The 17,677-nt window shown below is 45.6% G+C and overlaps 1 protein-coding gene across 1 annotated transcript in view; it reads left to right on the forward strand.

Moving 5' to 3' along the window:
- sucla2 (succinate-CoA ligase ADP-forming subunit beta) overlaps nt 1-17,677 on the forward strand; it is a 37,591-nt gene that overhangs the window by 9,107 nt on the left and 10,807 nt on the right. Inside the window, exons 5-8 of the mRNA XM_079563452.1 lie at nt 5,189-5,317; nt 8,898-9,036; nt 11,444-11,605; nt 16,540-16,682. Coding sequence (XP_079419578.1) covers nt 5,189-5,317; nt 8,898-9,036; nt 11,444-11,605; nt 16,540-16,682 — 573 coding nt within the window. The remainder of the gene's footprint in view (nt 1-5,188; nt 5,318-8,897; nt 9,037-11,443; nt 11,606-16,539; nt 16,683-17,677) is intronic.

The raw sequence follows: 17,677 nt of genomic DNA on the forward strand, positions 1-17,677 counted from the left end.
ATCAGCTGTGCCTTACAAAGCATACAGTGGAATCATCATTTGGTGACATGTTGTTGCATAAATGAATCCAAAACATTTCTCTTTGAGAACATTTCCCCGTCCTGTCGGCTGAGTGACCCTTTAGATCTCTTAAAACCCCGGTGAAAAGGACCGTCCAGTTGCTTCTGCCTTTTCTGACTGTGGTTTCATTTGTCTTGAATATATAATCCCGTGGTGTGGTCTTCAGTATTCTAGCAGGCCAGTTATGTGCTCTGATAAAGACTCTTCGATTTGCCCGTCACATACTATTGATGATATGAACACACTGAGGCTGCGACACAGGCTGGGGCTCATTTGAAAGCTGAGACTCTCAGCTCTCCGTAGATGAAAACACTTTAATTCTATGTTCTCGGTTCCTGAGAAATCCAAAGCTAAACAGAGGCTAGTTTTGATTTTTTTCTAGATTCAGAATAGAATAGAATAGAAAAAACTTTGTCTACCATGCACAATGATGGCAGAAATGTGCCTTTGGCTTCTCATACATTCTAATACATTTGCCCAGCGATGTACATAACAAAATCAGTTCATTCTAAAATCATTTCACTGCAGACACAGCAGCAGCAGGTACTTCATTAAGGAAAAAGGAACAGACATTAATACTTACAACTTATTCAGCTCCTTGATGGCAAAGGGAACAAAAGAATTCCTGTTACATTTTTCTTGGCTCAAGGTAGTCTGTATCTGCCCTGATGGAAGGAGCTCAGAGTGACGGGACAGTGGATCGTCATCTGTGATCTTAATACAGACACGACTGCTTTACTCTAATGCTGAGATAAACTGGTTTGTTCTTGGCCTGTTGTTTTACTGCCCTGTTTAACAACTCTGCCCAGTTTAGCTTTGTTTCTGACAGTTAAATGACCAAACCAAGAGACTATGTTAAACATCAGCACGCTCTCAATTAAACACTGATTAAGTAAGGATTAAACAACTCGGAGCCGTGCATTCGACGGTTATAATGCACGACGCGGAGTCAAGAACACCACGACGCGCAGCGGAGTGGTGTTACTCCGCGAAGTGCATTATAACCGTCTGATGCACGGCTCCGAGTTGTTTAATCCGCTTATACCAGGGTCCCACAAACGTAACATTTATAATAAGTATTTGTTTCATTTACTAAACTCACTAAATATGCCAGACCACCGGGACTATTTTATCTGGGTTATTAGCCGGTCACTGAAGGCTGGTCTCAGAGCGAGTCATTCTCCGCAGCTATTACGAGGATCTCAGTCAGGCTCAACGACACAACATCAGCACAGAATCACAACACAACAGGACTAACCCGGAAACACTTTTCCCTGGAAGGAAACACCGATATGCGCCACTCGTGGGCAGGAGTTATTTACCTTTTACAAGGTTTAACCTGAAGCTAAAGCTAGCTAGCTCAACCAGCTCAACTGTTTATGGAAACAGCTGCGGTGGAGTCGCTCACACCTGGGCCCCCCCAACTCAAACTTTTATGTTTGACTTTTCTAATCCAGACAAATATGTTTAAATGCAGGATCATTTTATGTACGCCTGAAAATGATGAATAGCCTTAACCGTTTCCAATAGAAATGTAAAGCTCATATTTTATTAACAGTAGCTAACCTAGCTGCTCACTCTCCTCTACAAACATTTAGCAAACATTTTGTTTTGGCCAAATGAAAATGAAATGAAAAACAAAATCCATCTCATACATTCCTGTCAGTCACTAATTACGCCTTTATCTGATTCAGCTGTGTCATGCGCTGCTATGGCGATGCCACAGCGGAGTGACATCCCAGTGATTTAACTACCGGACTACGTGTGCGGTTATACGAAAATAATGCACGCTTGTTAGCATCCACCAGCCAATCAGAATCGAGTATTCACCCAGACCATTGTATAACCCTTGATAAGATCTGGTCACTGACTTCAAAACCTCTCAGCGACGCAGCAGGAAAAGCCTTTGCTGAGCTTTCTTGTAAACACAGTCAACATGTTTGTCCAAAATTGTTCCTAGATATTTGAATGAGTCACTTGCTCGACATCATGCCCGTTTAACTGAAGTGGTTTGAACAGTGGATTTGACGGCTCCTGTTTCCTTTGGTGCTGTCAAATGAAAACCTTCATGTAGCAGCTCCGTCTGCTCTCACCAGCCCCTCAGTCTGATGTCCGGACTCTCACACCCCACACACCCCGCCATGCGCTGCTTCCAGGAGGAACTCTCTCATGTTTGGAACGAGCAGGAGAGCGCCGGGCTCGGTAAACTCTGTGGCCGAGGCTCTTCTATTTCAAGCCTTCAGCGCCGGCTCCAGTGTCTGAGAATAACAGATCATGCAGCGTCTTCCAGTGCTTTGTGGTCAAATACAGGAGCGGCTGCAGCGGGACGGAGAAATTAGCCTAAAGGGCCGACCTCATGGATGCTCAGGGTCATGGAGGAACAGGGGAAGTGTCTGACAAGAAGCCCTTTCCCACCAGGCTGGTGCCGGTGCTGGTTCTGGGCCAGTTCCAGTTTCAGAACCGGTCGGGAACCAATTAAAACCTGGACCAAGAAACGAGCACCAGTGATGTCAGCGGCTGGGGGCGTGGCTCTCTCCTCCAACAAACAATCAGTATCAGTTAGTTTGTGCTTAGAACTTCCTGGAGAAACAGTCTCTGTGGAGGAAACTGTTGTTTTGCTTTATGCTCTTCAGCTAAAACAAGAGTTAGAAAGAAGAAATCACAATGTTAACGGCTGCTGTGACTGAAACATTAACTTATTTTTCTGTATTTTATAACCAGAAGTTCTGTAGTGAGATGGTACTATCCATGTTTTATGTTGACTTCCCAAAGCGTTGCTATGACAAAAGACACAGCTCTCATTTTGGTGGGAAACCAAGTCAGTCTGGAACCGACCCGGCACCAGAACCAGCCCCTTGGTGGAAAAGCCCTAAAGCAGAGCTGACCCTGAGACATTACGCCATGAGGACTTTTAATAAGTGCGTCTATTATTATCAACTGTTCTCAGCTTAGAAAACAGAGAGAGGGGGAGGGATGAGGTGCCGGTCCTCTCTCTCTGTTTCAAGTTTGTGCCGGTCTCTAAACGAACAAGAACTTCTGTTATGATCGATCATTTAGCCTTGACTGATTACATGACCCTATTGTGAGGTGCCAGGCATTATAGTTCTGAATTGAAAGTCATTCATAAGTCCCAAACATGGCCAATTAGTCCTGGACGCCAGAGCGACACTGAGGTTCTAAGCTTTAATAAAAGTTACATGGTTCTAATATGAAAGAAGAATGTTTTTCTGCATCGACCCCCTTCTGTGGCCTTCAGCCCAGTTATACACTTCACATGCTGCCCATGGGCCACGCTGAAGAAAGTGTGGACCCCCCTCATGTATAATTCTCTTCAGGAGTGGTTTCACAGCTGCAGGTTTGAAGTCCAAACACCTTCACCAAGTTCAGCGTGATCCTTTGAGCTCTTCTTTTCCTAGTTCTTCTCAAGCATCTTTTTAAATGTAATCTGGTTCATCTTGCTTTCATTGCAGACATTATTAAATGCTCGAATTCATTTGTGTGGTATTTGGGGTTGCCACCAGAGGGCAGTATACGCCTATAAAACTCTACAATCACTTTCCCCCCAAAACTATGTACAAACACATTTTCAGTATGGAATTTGTTTGGTTGAAGTTCGTTTGATAAAAGGTGGATTATTGTTTCCCTGCTTAACGTTAGCAGCTGTGCAGAGTTGTTTAATCCATGTGGAACAAAGCCTTTAGTGCGTCTGTTCTTCTGTTATTGTGCGACTGCTGCACAGGGACCGACTAATGAGGCTCATTTACAGCAAGACAAAGGCCCATGTCTGAGGAGCGTTTAGAGAGGAGCCTCCTGACGCCAAGCTCTGATCACCCAGAGACCCACCGCTCCACCCACTGCTCCACCCACTGCCACCTCTGTGTTAATACTCAAACACAAAATCTATGGCAGCGGGGATGGTTGTGACAAAGGTGAAGTAGCAGGACCACAGAATTGGGTTTTTTCTTCCTGTAGCTCGTTGTAGAAACAAGACGATTGATGTAGTTGTGCTGTTTTTCTGCCTGTTTATGGACATTATGATGTTGCTTGAAGGATAAACCCAGATTCAGTGTTGTAATCCTTTGGTAAATGTTGTTCCTTGATGCCGTTTTGAAGCTTTTCCTCAGATGGAAAATTTAACTATTATTGTTATTCACGCAAAAGTGCAGTAAAAAGTTAAAAGTACTGCATGGATGTTCAAAATGTTACTCAAGTTCATGTACTTGAGTAACTGAAATTGAGAACTAATCGAGTTTTTCTGATTTATTATTTTGGAGACAGACGGATTGTGCAGGATCACCGGGAAATGTAGACGTTTATTACACAGATTACGGGGTCTCCTTGTTTTTGAGCTCCTGTGAAAGAATAATGTGGATGTGAATGTTGTAAATAATGTGAAATGTAAACTTCTCAAAAAAATAACAAACTAACTAAATACCACCGAAAAATAACCTCTCTTTCGATCCCAGGTTTGATGGTCCAGGGACATCATTGAAGGAAGTGACTTGGTCGTTTCAGCTAAAATAAATCATGATTTTTTCCCCCCAATTTAAAAAAAAAAAGAAAATCTTATTTTTGCCCAATTTTTTTCTCTTTCCCAAATTTTTTCCCCTAATTTTTGCTCTGTCTGTATTTTTTATAACCAATATTTTCCCCGCGTCTCCCCACTTTTCCTCCATTTTTTTTACCCAATGTATCCCTCTTTTTGTCCTTTCTTTGGCTCCATTTCCCCACAAACTTTTACACAGTTTTTGCTTATTTTTGCCACAATTTCTCCCCAATTTTTTTTTTGAACGCTTTTTGTGTTCGTGTTTCTGTCGCTTTTTTATTGAGTCATTGTTGCTTTTCCGGCACGTTTTTCTTTTCTTTTTTTGTTGCGTTTTCCATCCTTGTTTTCGTTTCTATTGTGACACTTTTTTTCAAGACACCTTTAGATTTGGGCACAGCCAAACTGGATAAAACATGCTGGTTCAGGTGGGGGTTAAGAGGTCATAGAGTAAAAACAGGGCTTTCAAATGGGGCCCAAAAGCCCAAAACATTTCTCGTGCATTCATACGGCAATGATTCAGAGCTGTATCGTGGCTTCAGGTGATGCACTGACGTTGTTTTGCTCTCGCTCTCGCTCGTCCAGGGCCCGGTCCTGATCGGCAGCTCTCAGGGCGGAGTCAACATCGAGGACGTGGCGGCGGAAAACCCCGACGCCATCGCCAAGGAGCCCATCGACATCGTGGCGGGCATCAAGATGGAGCAGGCCGTCCGGGTACGCGCTGACATGTTTCACGGAGATCCGTCTGAAAGCAGAGCTGATAAAACTTACTTTGATTTAGTTTGAGCCTTTTTCTGTGGAAGAGAAGGACGTTCACTTCTTCATGTTTGTTCTCCCACATGAACAAAGCTCAAACATAGTGAGTTCTTCTAGGGCTGTGCAATTAATCGAAATTCGATTACGATTTCGATTACAACAGTAAACGATTAGAAAATTAGCATAATCGCAAAAAATCGATTTTTTTTTCTAATTTTTGGATTTTTGTCACTTTTTTCTGCTGAATTTTTGTCACTTTTTTGATGGATTTTTGTCTTTTTTCTGCTGGATTTTTGTCACTTTTTTGATGGATTTTTGTCTTTTTTCTGCTGGATTTTTGTCATTTTTTCTGCTGGATTTTTGTCATTTCTTTGCTGTATTTTTGTCTTTTTTCTGCTGGATTTTTGTCATTTTTTTGATGGATTTTTGTCACTTTTTCTGCTGGATTTTTGTCATTTTTTTGATGGATTTTTGTCACTTTTTTGATGGATTTTTGTCATTTTTTTTGATGGATTTTTGTCACTTTTTTGATGGATTTTTGTCACTTTTTCTGCTGGATTTTTGTCATTTTTTTGATGGATTTTTGTCACTTTTAATGGATTTTTGTCATTTTTTTGATGGATTTTTGTCACTTTTTTGATGGATTTTTGTCATTTTTTTGATGGATTTTTGTCACTTTTTTGATGGATTTTTGTCTTTTTTTTGATGGATTTTTGTCTTTTTTTCTGCTGGATTTTTGTCACTTTTTTGATGGATTTTTGTCTTTTTTCTGCTGGATTTTTGTCATTTTTTCTGCTGGATTTTTGTCATTTCTTTGCTGTATTTTTGTCTTTTTTCTGCTGGATTTTTGTCATTTTTTTGATGGATTTTTGTCACTTTTTCTGCTGGATTTTTGTCATTTTTTTGATGGATTTTTGTCACTTTTTTGATGGATTTTTGTCATTTTTTTTGATGGATTTTTGTCACTTTTTTGATGGATTTTTGTCACTTTTTCTGCTGGATTTTTGTCATTTTTTTGATGGATTTTTGTCACTTTTAATGGATTTTTGTCATTTTTTTGATGGATTTTTGTCACTTTTTTGATGGATTTTTGTCATTTTTTTGATGGATTTTTGTCACTTTTTTGATGGATTTTTGTCTTTTTTTTGATGGATTTTTGTCTTTTTTTCTGCTGGATTTTTGTCACTTTTTTGATGGATTTTTGTCTTTTTTCTGCTGGATTTTTGTCTTTTTTCTGCTGGATTTTTGTCACTTTTTTGATGGATTTTTGTCATTTCTTTGCTGTATTTTTGTCTTTTTTCTGCTGGATTTTTGTCATTTTTTTTGATGGATTTTTGTCACTTTTTTGATGGATTTTTGTCACTTTTTCTGCTGGATTTTTGTCATTTTTTTGATGGATTTTTGTCACTTTTAATGGATTTTTGTCATTTTTTTGATGGATTTTTGTCACTTTTTTGATGGATTTTTGTCTTTTTTCTGCTGGATTTTTGTCACTTTTTCTGCTGGATTTTTGTCATTTTTTTGATGGATTTTTGTCACTTTTTTGATGGATTTTTGTCACTTTTTTGATGGATTTTTGTCACTTTTTTTGATGGATTTTTGTCATTTTTTTGATGGATTTTTGTCACTTTTTTGATGGATTTTTTAAAGGCAACAAATAATCGTTTGAATAATCGTGATTTCAATTATGACAAAAATAATCGTGATTATTATTTTTTCAATAATTGAGCAGCCCTAAGTTCTTCAACAGAACAAAAGCAGCTCGTCCCGTTCATTAGTTCAGCCGGTACTTTTTACATCACAAGGATGTCATTCAATACACACATTTTAAGTTCCACTGTAACACTAGCGAGCCGCATGGGGAGGAGAAGAAAGGGTGAAGGAGAAGGGTGAGGGAAGGAGAAGGGTGAGAGATGGAGGAGAAAGGGTGAAGGAGAAGAAAGGGTGAAGGAGAAGAAAGGGTGAAGGAGAAGAAAGGGTGAAGGAGAAGAACGAGTGAAGGAGAAGGGTGAGGGAAGGAGAAGGGCGAGAGATGGAGAAGAAAGGGTGAAGGAGAAGAAAGGGTGAAGGAGAAGAAAGGGTGAAGGAGAAGAAAGGGTGAAGGAGAAGAACGAGTGAAGGAGAAGGGTGAGGGAAGGAGAAGGGCGAGAGATGGAGAAGAAAGGGTGAAGGAGAAGGGCGAGAGATGGAGGAGAAAGGGTGAAGGAGAAGGGTGAGAGATGGAGGAGAAAGGGTGAAGGAGAAGGGCGAGAGATGGAGGAGAAAGGGTGAAGGAGAAGGGTGAGAGATGGAGGAGAAAGGGTGAAGGAGAAGGGTGAGAGATGGAGGAGAAAGGGTGAAGGAGAAGGGTGAGAGATGGAGGAGAAAGGGTGAAGGAGAAGGGTGAGAGATGGAGGAGAAAGGGTGAAGGAGAAGAACGGGTGAAGGAGAAGAACGGGTGAAGGAGAAGAACGGGTGAAGGAGAAGAAAGGGTGAAGGAGAAGAAAGGGTGAAGGAGATGAACGGGTGAAGGAGAAGAACGGGTGAAGGAGAAGAACGGGTGAAGGAGAAGAACGGGTGAAGGAGAAGAAAGGGTGAAGGAGAAGAAAGGGTGAAGGAGAAGAAAGGGTGAAGGAGAAGAACGGGTGAAGGAGAAGAAAGGGTGAAGGAGAAGAAAGGGTGAAGGAGAAGGGCAAGGGATGGAGGAGAAAGGGTGAAGGAGAAGGGTGAGAGATGGAGGAGAAAGGGTGAAGGAGAAGGGTGAGAGATGGAGGAGAAAGGGTGAAGGAGAAGGGCGAGGGATGGAGGAGAAAGGGTGAAGGAGAAGGGCGAGGGATGGAGGAGAAAGGGTGAAGGAGAAGGGCGAGGGATGGAGGAGAAAGGGTGAAGGAGAAGAAAGGGTGAAGGAGAAGGGCGAGGGAAGGAGAAGGGCGAGGGAAGGAGAAGGGTGAGGGAAGGAGAAGGGCGAGGGAAGGAGAAGAGTGAGGGAAGGAGAAGAGCGAGCGAGGGAAGGAGAAGGGTGAGGGGCGGAGAAGGGTGAGGGAAGGAGAAGAAAGGGCGAAGAGCGAGGGAAGGAGAAGAGCGAGGGAAGGAGAAGAGCGAGGGAAGGAGAAGAGCGAGGGAAGGAGAAGAGCGAGGGAAGGAGAAGAGCGAGGGAAGGAGAAGAGCGAGGGAAGGAGAAGAGCGAGGGAAGGAGAAGAGCGAGGGACGGAGAAGAGCGAGGGAAGGAGAAGAGCGAGGGAAGGAGAAGAGCGAGGGACGGAGAAGAGCGAGGGAAGGAGAAGGGCAAAGGACGGAGAAGAGCGAGGGAAGGAGAAGGGTGAAGGAGAAGAAAGGGTGGAGGAGAAGGGTGAGGGAAATGTGTTGAAATGTGTCTTTTTAAACGTGTTTTGTCTGAATAGTCGGGCATAAAGATGAACTGATGACTTAATGAACGAGACGGTTCTTTTATTTTGCCGTGGATCTAAACCTCAAACCGCCGTGTGGGCTGTGAAGCTGCCGTTAGCTTGATTCTGACGTTATGCACAGAGTCAATTTACATGTTTTCTCCACTTTGTAGTTGGCAGAGAAGATGGGTTTCCCCGCGGCGCTGATCAACGAGGCGGCAGAAAACATGATCAAACTCTACAACCTGTTCATCAAGTACGACGCCTCCATGGTGGAGATCAACCCCATGGTGGAGGACTCCTCTGGCATCGGTACCACTCACTCCTGACTTTCCCCTCATGCACTCCCTACATCCACAATCTGCTCCTCCTTTAATGGTAATAACACACGCTGAAAACCTCCCAAACACTTGATCCTGAAGCGCCTCAGACCTTAATTTGAACCTTAATCCCACCTGAACCGAGCTCATCGTTTCCCAAAAGCTTCTAGAACAACAAAGCAACAACACAGTGACAAAAATGCAGTAAACGAGTGACAAAAACACGATTAAGAACTGATGAAAAAGCAAAAATAGAGCCACAAAAGAGCAACAAGAAACGTGCCAGAAAAGCAACAATCACGCAATAAAAACCCGACACAAACACGAGTAAAGAGAAAACGTTACGAAAACACCATTAAAAAGCAACAAAAAATGACACAAACCAGACAAAAAAAAGATGAAAACACGACAAAAAAAAATGTTTTTACAAAAGCGCGGTGACAATCCAGAAAGAAAGTCACGATAAAATGTGTAGGTCTTAGCTTTCAAATGAGCCGTTACACTGGCCTATAGGCTGTCAGCTCCAGACGAGAAGCTTTTAGATTTGGGTAAAGCTGAAACTGGAGAAAATGTGCTTGGTTAAAAAAAAAAAAAAAAGTCTTCCCATCAGAGCCGTGGGAGGATGTGTTAGTTAGGGGGCGCTGAGGGACAGAATTTACCCCCAAAATACTTTTTCTGCATAAATCCTGTTTATTAACCTCTTAACTCCCACCTGAACCGAGAGCATTTTCTCCAGTTCAGCTTTACCCAAATCCTGTAGGCCAGAGTAACGCCTCATTTGAAAGACTTACAAAACTAAATGGATCTTTTTCCTCACGGCAGATTTTTTTCATCACTTTTTTTGTCGGGCAGTCGTCTCATTTTTGTCAAGTTTTCGTGACTTTTTTGTCACTTTTTTCGTCAAATTATTCACATTTTTTTTGTCAAATTCTTGTCACTTTTTCGTAGGGCTGCTCGATTATTGAAAAAATAATAATCACGATTATTTTTGTCATAATTGAAATCACGATTATTCAAACGATTATTTGTTGCCTTTAAAAAAATCCATCAAAAAAGTGAGAAAAATCCAAAAATTTGAAAAAAATGTGGAAAAAAAAAAAAATGAAAAGAAAAAATTATAATCGATTTTTTGCGATTATGCTAATTTTGTAATCGTTTACTGAAATCGTAATCGAATTTCGATTAATTGCACAGCCCTACTTTTTCATTTTCCGCAATTTTTGTAAATTTTTGTCACTTTTTCGTCCTTGTTTTCGTCTCAGTTTTGTTGCCATTTTCACACCTTTTTCCAGAAGCTTTTGGATTGGGGTAAAGCTGGAGAAAAAGTGCTCGGTTCAGGTGGGAGTTAAGGGGTTGATATTGCCTGCCGTTCACAAACTATCCACCAGGGGGGGGGGGGGGGGCTGCAGCGCCCTCAGCAGCCTGGGTTCCCACGGCCTTGCTTCCCAGAGGCTCATAGTCCCACTCCGAGCAGAAATGTGAAAGTGCCCCCAAAAGAGCTTTTACTGTCCAGGAGCTAAACTGTGGTGCTCCGTGTCTCCTGAGCTTCAATAATATAAATACTTCATAACCTCACAACTGCACTATTGCGTTGGAGTCCTGTCTGGGATTCCTCAAAAGCTCCTGGACAGGCTCCACTGAGAGCCAAGACACGACCACAGTTTGCACTTTGATTAGATTTGATCCACCAGCTTGTTCTTGTGCAAACCAGTGTTCATTTTGATTTTATTTTAGTTTTAGTCTTTTGACTAAAATGTAATTTAATTTTGATTTCAAATTTTAGTCTAGTTTTAGTTGACTAAAATTGCATGTCAATTTAATCGACTAAAATAAAACTAATTGAGTCGACTTATATTGATAATATTGATTCTAATGATGTTTAATGTTGTTCCTCTGCTTCATGTTTCTGCTCCACCTGAACAAAGCTCAGAGCTGATCCTTTAAACATGATCTGAGGCTCTTTCAGACGCTCAATACAAGTTTGGATGATTTTAGTCTCTCCTTTTCATTTTTATTTAGTCTGATTTTAGTCGACTCAAACATCTGGACATTTTAGTCACAGTTTTAGTCTCATGAGAAACTTTTCATTTAGTTTTAGTCCAATTTTAGTCACAAAAATATCACTTTGACTAAAATTAAGACTAAATATTGTAGTCGATGAAACTAACACTGGTGCAAACTCACAAACAGAAAATATCATTTGCTTCCTCTCGTACAGTGTTTCTTTCTCAGATTTTGCCATGAGAACTGCAGATACTTGGACGCTGGCCCTGGTGTGTCCGTGCTGTGCCCGCTCACAGATGGCAGCTCCCTCACTTATGCCTCTCGCCCTCGTTAATACCCCCCCCTCTCTCCTCTCCCCCCCCCCCTCGCTCCTCTCCCCCCCCCCCTCTCCACAGTCATGTGCATGGACGCCAAGATCAACTTCGACTCCAACGCGGCGTACCGGCAGGACAAAGTGTTCGCTCTGCGGGACTGGAGCCAGGAGGATCCCAGGGACCACCAGGCGGCCAAGGCGGACCTCAACTACATCGGGCTGGACGGGACCATCGGCTGCCTAGGTCTGACAACAGAGACATGCTCATTATTAGGGTCTTTTACAGCTAAATGCCTTATGAGTAACCTTTCTTTGAGCAACTTTTACATCTGTAACATTCCCACGTATCCCATGCTAACAAACCCACATTAGGTTTTTACACTTCCCAGAGGGGGGGTCGGGTCTTTAGGGGTTTGAGGATTGTCAAACTGAGAAAATGGCAGCACTTCTGCATGTCCTTGTCTGTCATGAGAACAGTGGTGGTGGCCGGTGCATCAAAGACAGTGGTGGGTTTTCCCATAACTGATCTACCGCAGCTTTAGATACTTTATGGTGGGATTCAGAAGCTAAATGTGCCACGTGTTTTCCCTCCTCTGCCTTACAGGTCCTTACATTACTCTAATGCACGTGCCAAGTGTCTCACTGCAAAAACTACAATATTTACATTCACTATACACTATTCTAGATACCAGGGGTCCCCAACCTTATTTCAGCTGAGGGCGACTTTAAGAGCATTAAGTTGTTCGAGGGCGACCAGTTAAAAACAAATCCTAAAGACTTAAACGTGCACTGTTCACTTATAGGATATTGACCCCATATTATATTAAAATATCTTTATTTTAAACTCATACTGAGTCACAAGAACCGAAATAACTGTACTTTTACTGGCCTCACACCTGCCCCCTGCTGGCCTCACACCTGCCCCCTGCTGGCCTCACACCTGCCCCCTGCTGCCCTCACACCTGCCCCCTGCTGCCCTCACACCTGCCCCCTGCTGCCCTCACACCTGCCCCCTGCTGGCCTCACACCTGCCCCCTGCTGGCCTCACACCTGCCCCCTGCTGGCCTCACACCTGCCCCCTGCTGGCCTCACACCTGCCCCCTGCTGGCCTCACACCTGCCCCCTGCTGCCCTCACACCTGCCCCCTGCTGGCCTCACACGTGCCCCCTGCTGGCCTCACACCTGCCCCCTGCTGGCCTCACACCTGCCCCCTGCTGGCCTCACACCTGCCCCCTGCTGCCCTCACACCTGCCCCCTGCTGGCCTCACACCTGCCCCCTGCTAGCCTCACACCTGCCCCCTGCTGCCCTCACACCTGCCCCCTGCTGGCCTCACACCTGCCCCCTGCTGGCCTCACACCTGCCCCCTGCTGCCCTCACACCTGCCCCCTGCTGCCCTCACACCTGCCCCCTGCTGGCCTCACACCTGCCCCCTGCTGCCCTCACACCTGCCCCCTGCTGCCCTCACACCTGCCTCCTGCTGCCCTCACACCTGCCCCCTGCTGCCCTCACACCTGCCCCCTGCTGGCCTCACACCTGCCTCCTGCTGCCCTCACACCTGCCCTCACACCTGCCCCCTGCTGCCCTCACACCTGCCCCCTGCTGACCTCACACCTGCCTCCTGCTGCCCTCACACCTGCCTCCTGCTGCCCTCACACCTGCCCCCTGCTGACCTCACACCTGCCTCCTGCTGCCCTCACACCTGCCCCCTGCTGACCTCACACCTGCCCCCTGCTGCCCTCACACCTGCCCCCTGCTGACCTCACACCTGCCCCCTGCTGGCCTCACACCTGCCCCCTGCTGCCCTCACACCTGCCCCCTGCTGACCTCACACCTGCCTCCTGCTGCCCTCACACCTGCCCCCTGCTGACCTCACACCTGCCTCCTGCTGCCCTCACACCTGCCCCCTGCTGCCCTCACACCTGCCCCCTGCAGGCCTCACACCTGCCTCCTGCTGCCCTCACACCTGCCCTCACACCTGCCCCCTGCTGCCCTCACACCTGCCCTCACACCTGCCCCCTGCTGACCAGCCCTCACACCTGCCCCCTGCTGGCCTCACACCTGCCCCCTGCTGCCCTCACACCTGCCCCCTGCTGCCCTCACACCTGCCCTCACACCTGCCCCCTGCTGGCCTCACACCTGCCCCCTGCTGCCCTCACACCTGCCTCCTGCTGCCCTCACACCTGCCCCCTGCTGCCCTCACACCTGCCCCCTGCTGCCCTCACACCTGCCCCCTGCTGGCCTCACACCTGCCCCCTGCTGCCCTCACACCTGCCCCCTGCTGGCCTCACACCTGCCCCCTGCTGGCCTCACACCTGCCCCCTGCTGGCCTCACACCTGCCCCCTGCTGGCCTCACACCTGCCCCCTGCTGGCCTCACACCTGCCCCCTGCTGCCCTCACACCTGCCCCCTGCTGGCCAGCCCTCACACCTGCCCCCTGCTGGCCAGCCCTCACACCTGCCCCCTGCTGGCCAGCCCTCACACCTGCACAGGCAAACTGAGCAGCGCGGCCTGATGACATCATCACTCAGCGCCGTTTGTTTTTATGTCGGGCAAAAGCCTGAGCCACGGCACGAGAAATGTGAAGGAAAATAATCCCAGCGCCGTCAAATAATGCAAGTCTGCTTTAAAAAAAAAAAAAACAACAACAAAAAAATAATTTAATTTAATAATAATAATAAAAAAATAAGACGTTTCTCCCCCCGATTATGCTAATTTCGTAATCGTTTAGTGTAATAATCGAGATTGTAATGGAATTTGGATGAATAGCTCAGCCCTAGGCGGTGTTTTTATTTGGCCGAGACGGCGCAGTCGAACATCGTTACAAAACACTGGCTTTGTTTTATTAATAAATCTATAAATAAAACAACAACTTTTTTTTAAAGGCAACAAATAATCGTTTGAATCATCGTGATTTCAATTATGACAAAAATAATCGTGATTATTATTTTTGCAATAATCGAACAGCCCTAACACCGCCCCAAAGTAAGTGTGGATCTAACAGCTGTTCTGACCTGGGGCTGCAGTGGGTCAGGTCTCGCTTCAGAAACAATGAGCTCAGCTGAACATCCTGAAGGATCACATGGTTCCATCAGCAGGTTTCTTCTTCCCTCATGATGCTTATGAATGCATCACTAACATGTATGATCCGCCCACTCACACAGGTCCAACACGGTCTTCATCATTTACTTCATGACTTCAAACGTATTCACTTGATTCATAATATTCATGTTGAGTTGTGCATTTCTGAATGTTTGTTTTAAAGCCAGAGGAGGAAAATTGCTCTTTGAAGTGAGAACGATATCTCCACACGCAGCTGCGCGATGGCCTAGCGGTTAGTGCTGCAGGCTGCGACACACATGCATCCTCAGCCAGTTCTTATTAAACTCTTGTGTAACGAAATCCTTCAGACCAAAACAACACCAATGATCACATCATTTCTCTCCTCCCGAACAGCTCCGCTCTTCACTCAAGAACCCACTTAATCACATGGTCTTATGCACTTCCTCATTAATATAAAGTACCTCAGAGCAGTGAAAATCCCCCACGACTCTGTGCTAATTTGCCAGCACTTAAAGTGAAGCCCAGCAGAGCTTCTGGCAGCGGAAAGGCCAGAGACAAACTGGGGAGTCGTTTAAGAGCCGTGATGAATGTGTGAAGAGAATAAAGCCGTTATCGGGACTTTTCTTTCTCATTAGGGCCAGATCGTTTGCTCCTGAAAGAACTTTAAAAGTGTTTCATACGATTAAATGTCACGACTTTATCTTCACATTTCTCTTTGTTGTTTGTCCGTTCTGAGACAACACGGTCAATTAGGAAAGAACACGTGTTTTTTTTGTTTTGGTTTGTAATGAGGCTCATCAAGTGTACAAAACTCCGTCAGCAAATGGTTTTTAAACGTTTAAACTGGCGCCGTGCTACAGAAGCTCTGCCAAACAGATGAACTGGTTTAAGAGAGGAGTGAAAGTCTCCAGGCTGCACAGAGTTCATAAACTTAAATCAGGAGCCTCTGGAGGACGTCTGAGATTCTGTTTATGTTGCATTTGTTACAGTTAGTCACACGCTTTTATCCATTTCCTAATTTTGATCTTTTTCTGTAAATATGAGGACTGTTGTTTAACTTATGAGGGAGACGGGTGTGAAAGTCTATGTTTGTGCAGGGGCACTGCTAAGCCACTGGTGGCCTGGGGCAGTTGCCCCTGAAAAGTGCCCAACGAACAAAAGATACTGGGCCCGTGCCCCGCTGTAGCTCTCTGCACGGCCCTGGTGTAGAGATGGGAACAGGGTCTGTAGGACATGGGGTGGATAAGATTCTTAAAGACTGTTAGTTTATGGGAAATATGTACCAGTTCTTTTGCAAAGAGCCGCATTGTATTAAAGGGGGGGTATTCTGCAAAATGTACTTTTTCCAGCTTTCCATCATGTTATTCTGTCACTCCCTCATTAAAAACATGGCTGAAGTGTCGCCTTGGCACATTCACGTATTTCTGAGTCATCTGTACAAACTCTGATGGCGGCCATTTTAGGGATAGGTTTGCCTGAGTCCTCCTAGGAACGCCCCCACCTCCTGGAGACGCCTCCGAGCTTTGGTCACCAGCCGAGTAACCAACCACTGCTCCTCAGCAGAACCCCCTCCCCACTGATGCCACAGACAGCGTGTGGAGGGGGCGTGTCTAAAGGCTCAGAGGTTCTTAAAGAGACAGAGGCCGATTTCAAGACATTCACTACAGCCATTTTGAGAGAGACATTTTATACAAGGCAGTTATTCTAATTTACTGCATTTACAGACCAACAGGAGGTTTGTCATCATTATAGTGAGATATAGACTGGTGCTATGGGACTGACAAAAGCAGAACACCCCCTCTTTAAAGCAGAACGCCCCCTCTTTAAAGCAGAACGCCCCCTCTTTAAAGCAGAACACCCCCTCTTTAAAGCAGAACACCCCCTCTTTAAAGCAGAACACCCCCTCTTTAAAGCAGAACACCCCCTCTTTAAAGCAGAACACCCCCTCTTTAAAGCAGAACACCCCCTCTTTAAACATTTGACCCATCTTTCCACATCTGTGTAATGAACCCTGTCGGGAGCAGTGGATCAGGAGCACCGAGCTGGAGGATGGGCCCTGTTGTGCATGTTTTGGATTGAAGTACCTGCAGTAAACAATGCTCTGTCCTCTGCTGCAGTGAACGGCGCAGGTCTGGCTATGGCCACGATGGACATCATTAAGCTGCACGGCGGCACTCCGGCCAACTTCCTGGACGTGGGGGGCGGGGCTACGGCGCACCAGGTGACCGAGGCCTTCAAGCTCATCACCTCCGACAGAAAGGTGAGGCTCCCACAGATACTAAGGGAACTCTAAAGGCCTCTTCATACTCCACAAGACACGAGAACTTTGTTCTTGTTCTTTAGGCAAAAAGAACGAGAACACAGTTGGTCTGGGCTCTGACATTTCATTCTCCACAAGACGTGTTTCTGCCGAACGGCCACGCCCCCTTTTCCCGCATCCAAAACAAACAAGGAATGGCCGAAATAAAACGAGCCATTTGAGTTCAAACTATTATAAAATGTATCAGTCACGATATTGCAAACATTTTGAAGATTGACTTCATGTTCAGCCACATCTCCCGCTGGTTTATTATGCTAGAAAACGTTAACGTTAAAAGCTTTCCTCCGTGTCACTCGGTAAAACCATGTTGTTTGACGTTTGTGTTGCTCAGTACAGGTTTGTCCATCCAAGAACCTTCACTGAACATGTTGGTGACGTTTCCCGGTGTTTGATGAAAGGGTATGAGATGTACAAGCCTGGTCTCCCTCCGTCCACGAGCCTGAACCACTTTTTTCTGTATCACTCGCCTCTTTCACGCAGGCAGCTCCAGGCTCTTCTGCTTCCTCTTCGTCCTCGCCCAAAACGTCCTCGTGTTTCTCTCCAGGACTTTGTTGCCATGTGCGTGTCCTTGTCTTTCAGCGAAGTGTTTTACTGCCGCGAGCGGTGCCGCAAAACTATCCGTGTTGTCTCCGTTTTCCGCACCGGTGTTTGGACGTAAACATTGGATTCTCGCTTCCCGCTTCCGCCAAAATAACTCCGCCCACTAAAAATCCAGCCAATCACAGCCAGAGTTCTCGCAGCCCTGCCGAAATAGTTCTGCTGAGCTGATGCGTCAGCCAGAGCTGCCGAACAGGAGCTGCGAGAACAACATGACGTCATTTTGTTCTCGCAGCTCTGGGTGCGAGAACAAAGTTCTCGCGTCTTGTGGAGCATGAACAGGCCTTAAGGTTGTGCTCAGGTCTGGCCTTCGTATAAACGTGAATCTGCAGCTTTAA

The sequence above is a fragment of the Gobius niger genome, assembly GCF_951799975.1.
Source record: "Gobius niger genome assembly, chromosome: 9".
NCBI classification, from domain to species: Eukaryota; Metazoa; Chordata; class Actinopteri; order Gobiiformes; family Gobiidae; genus Gobius; species Gobius niger.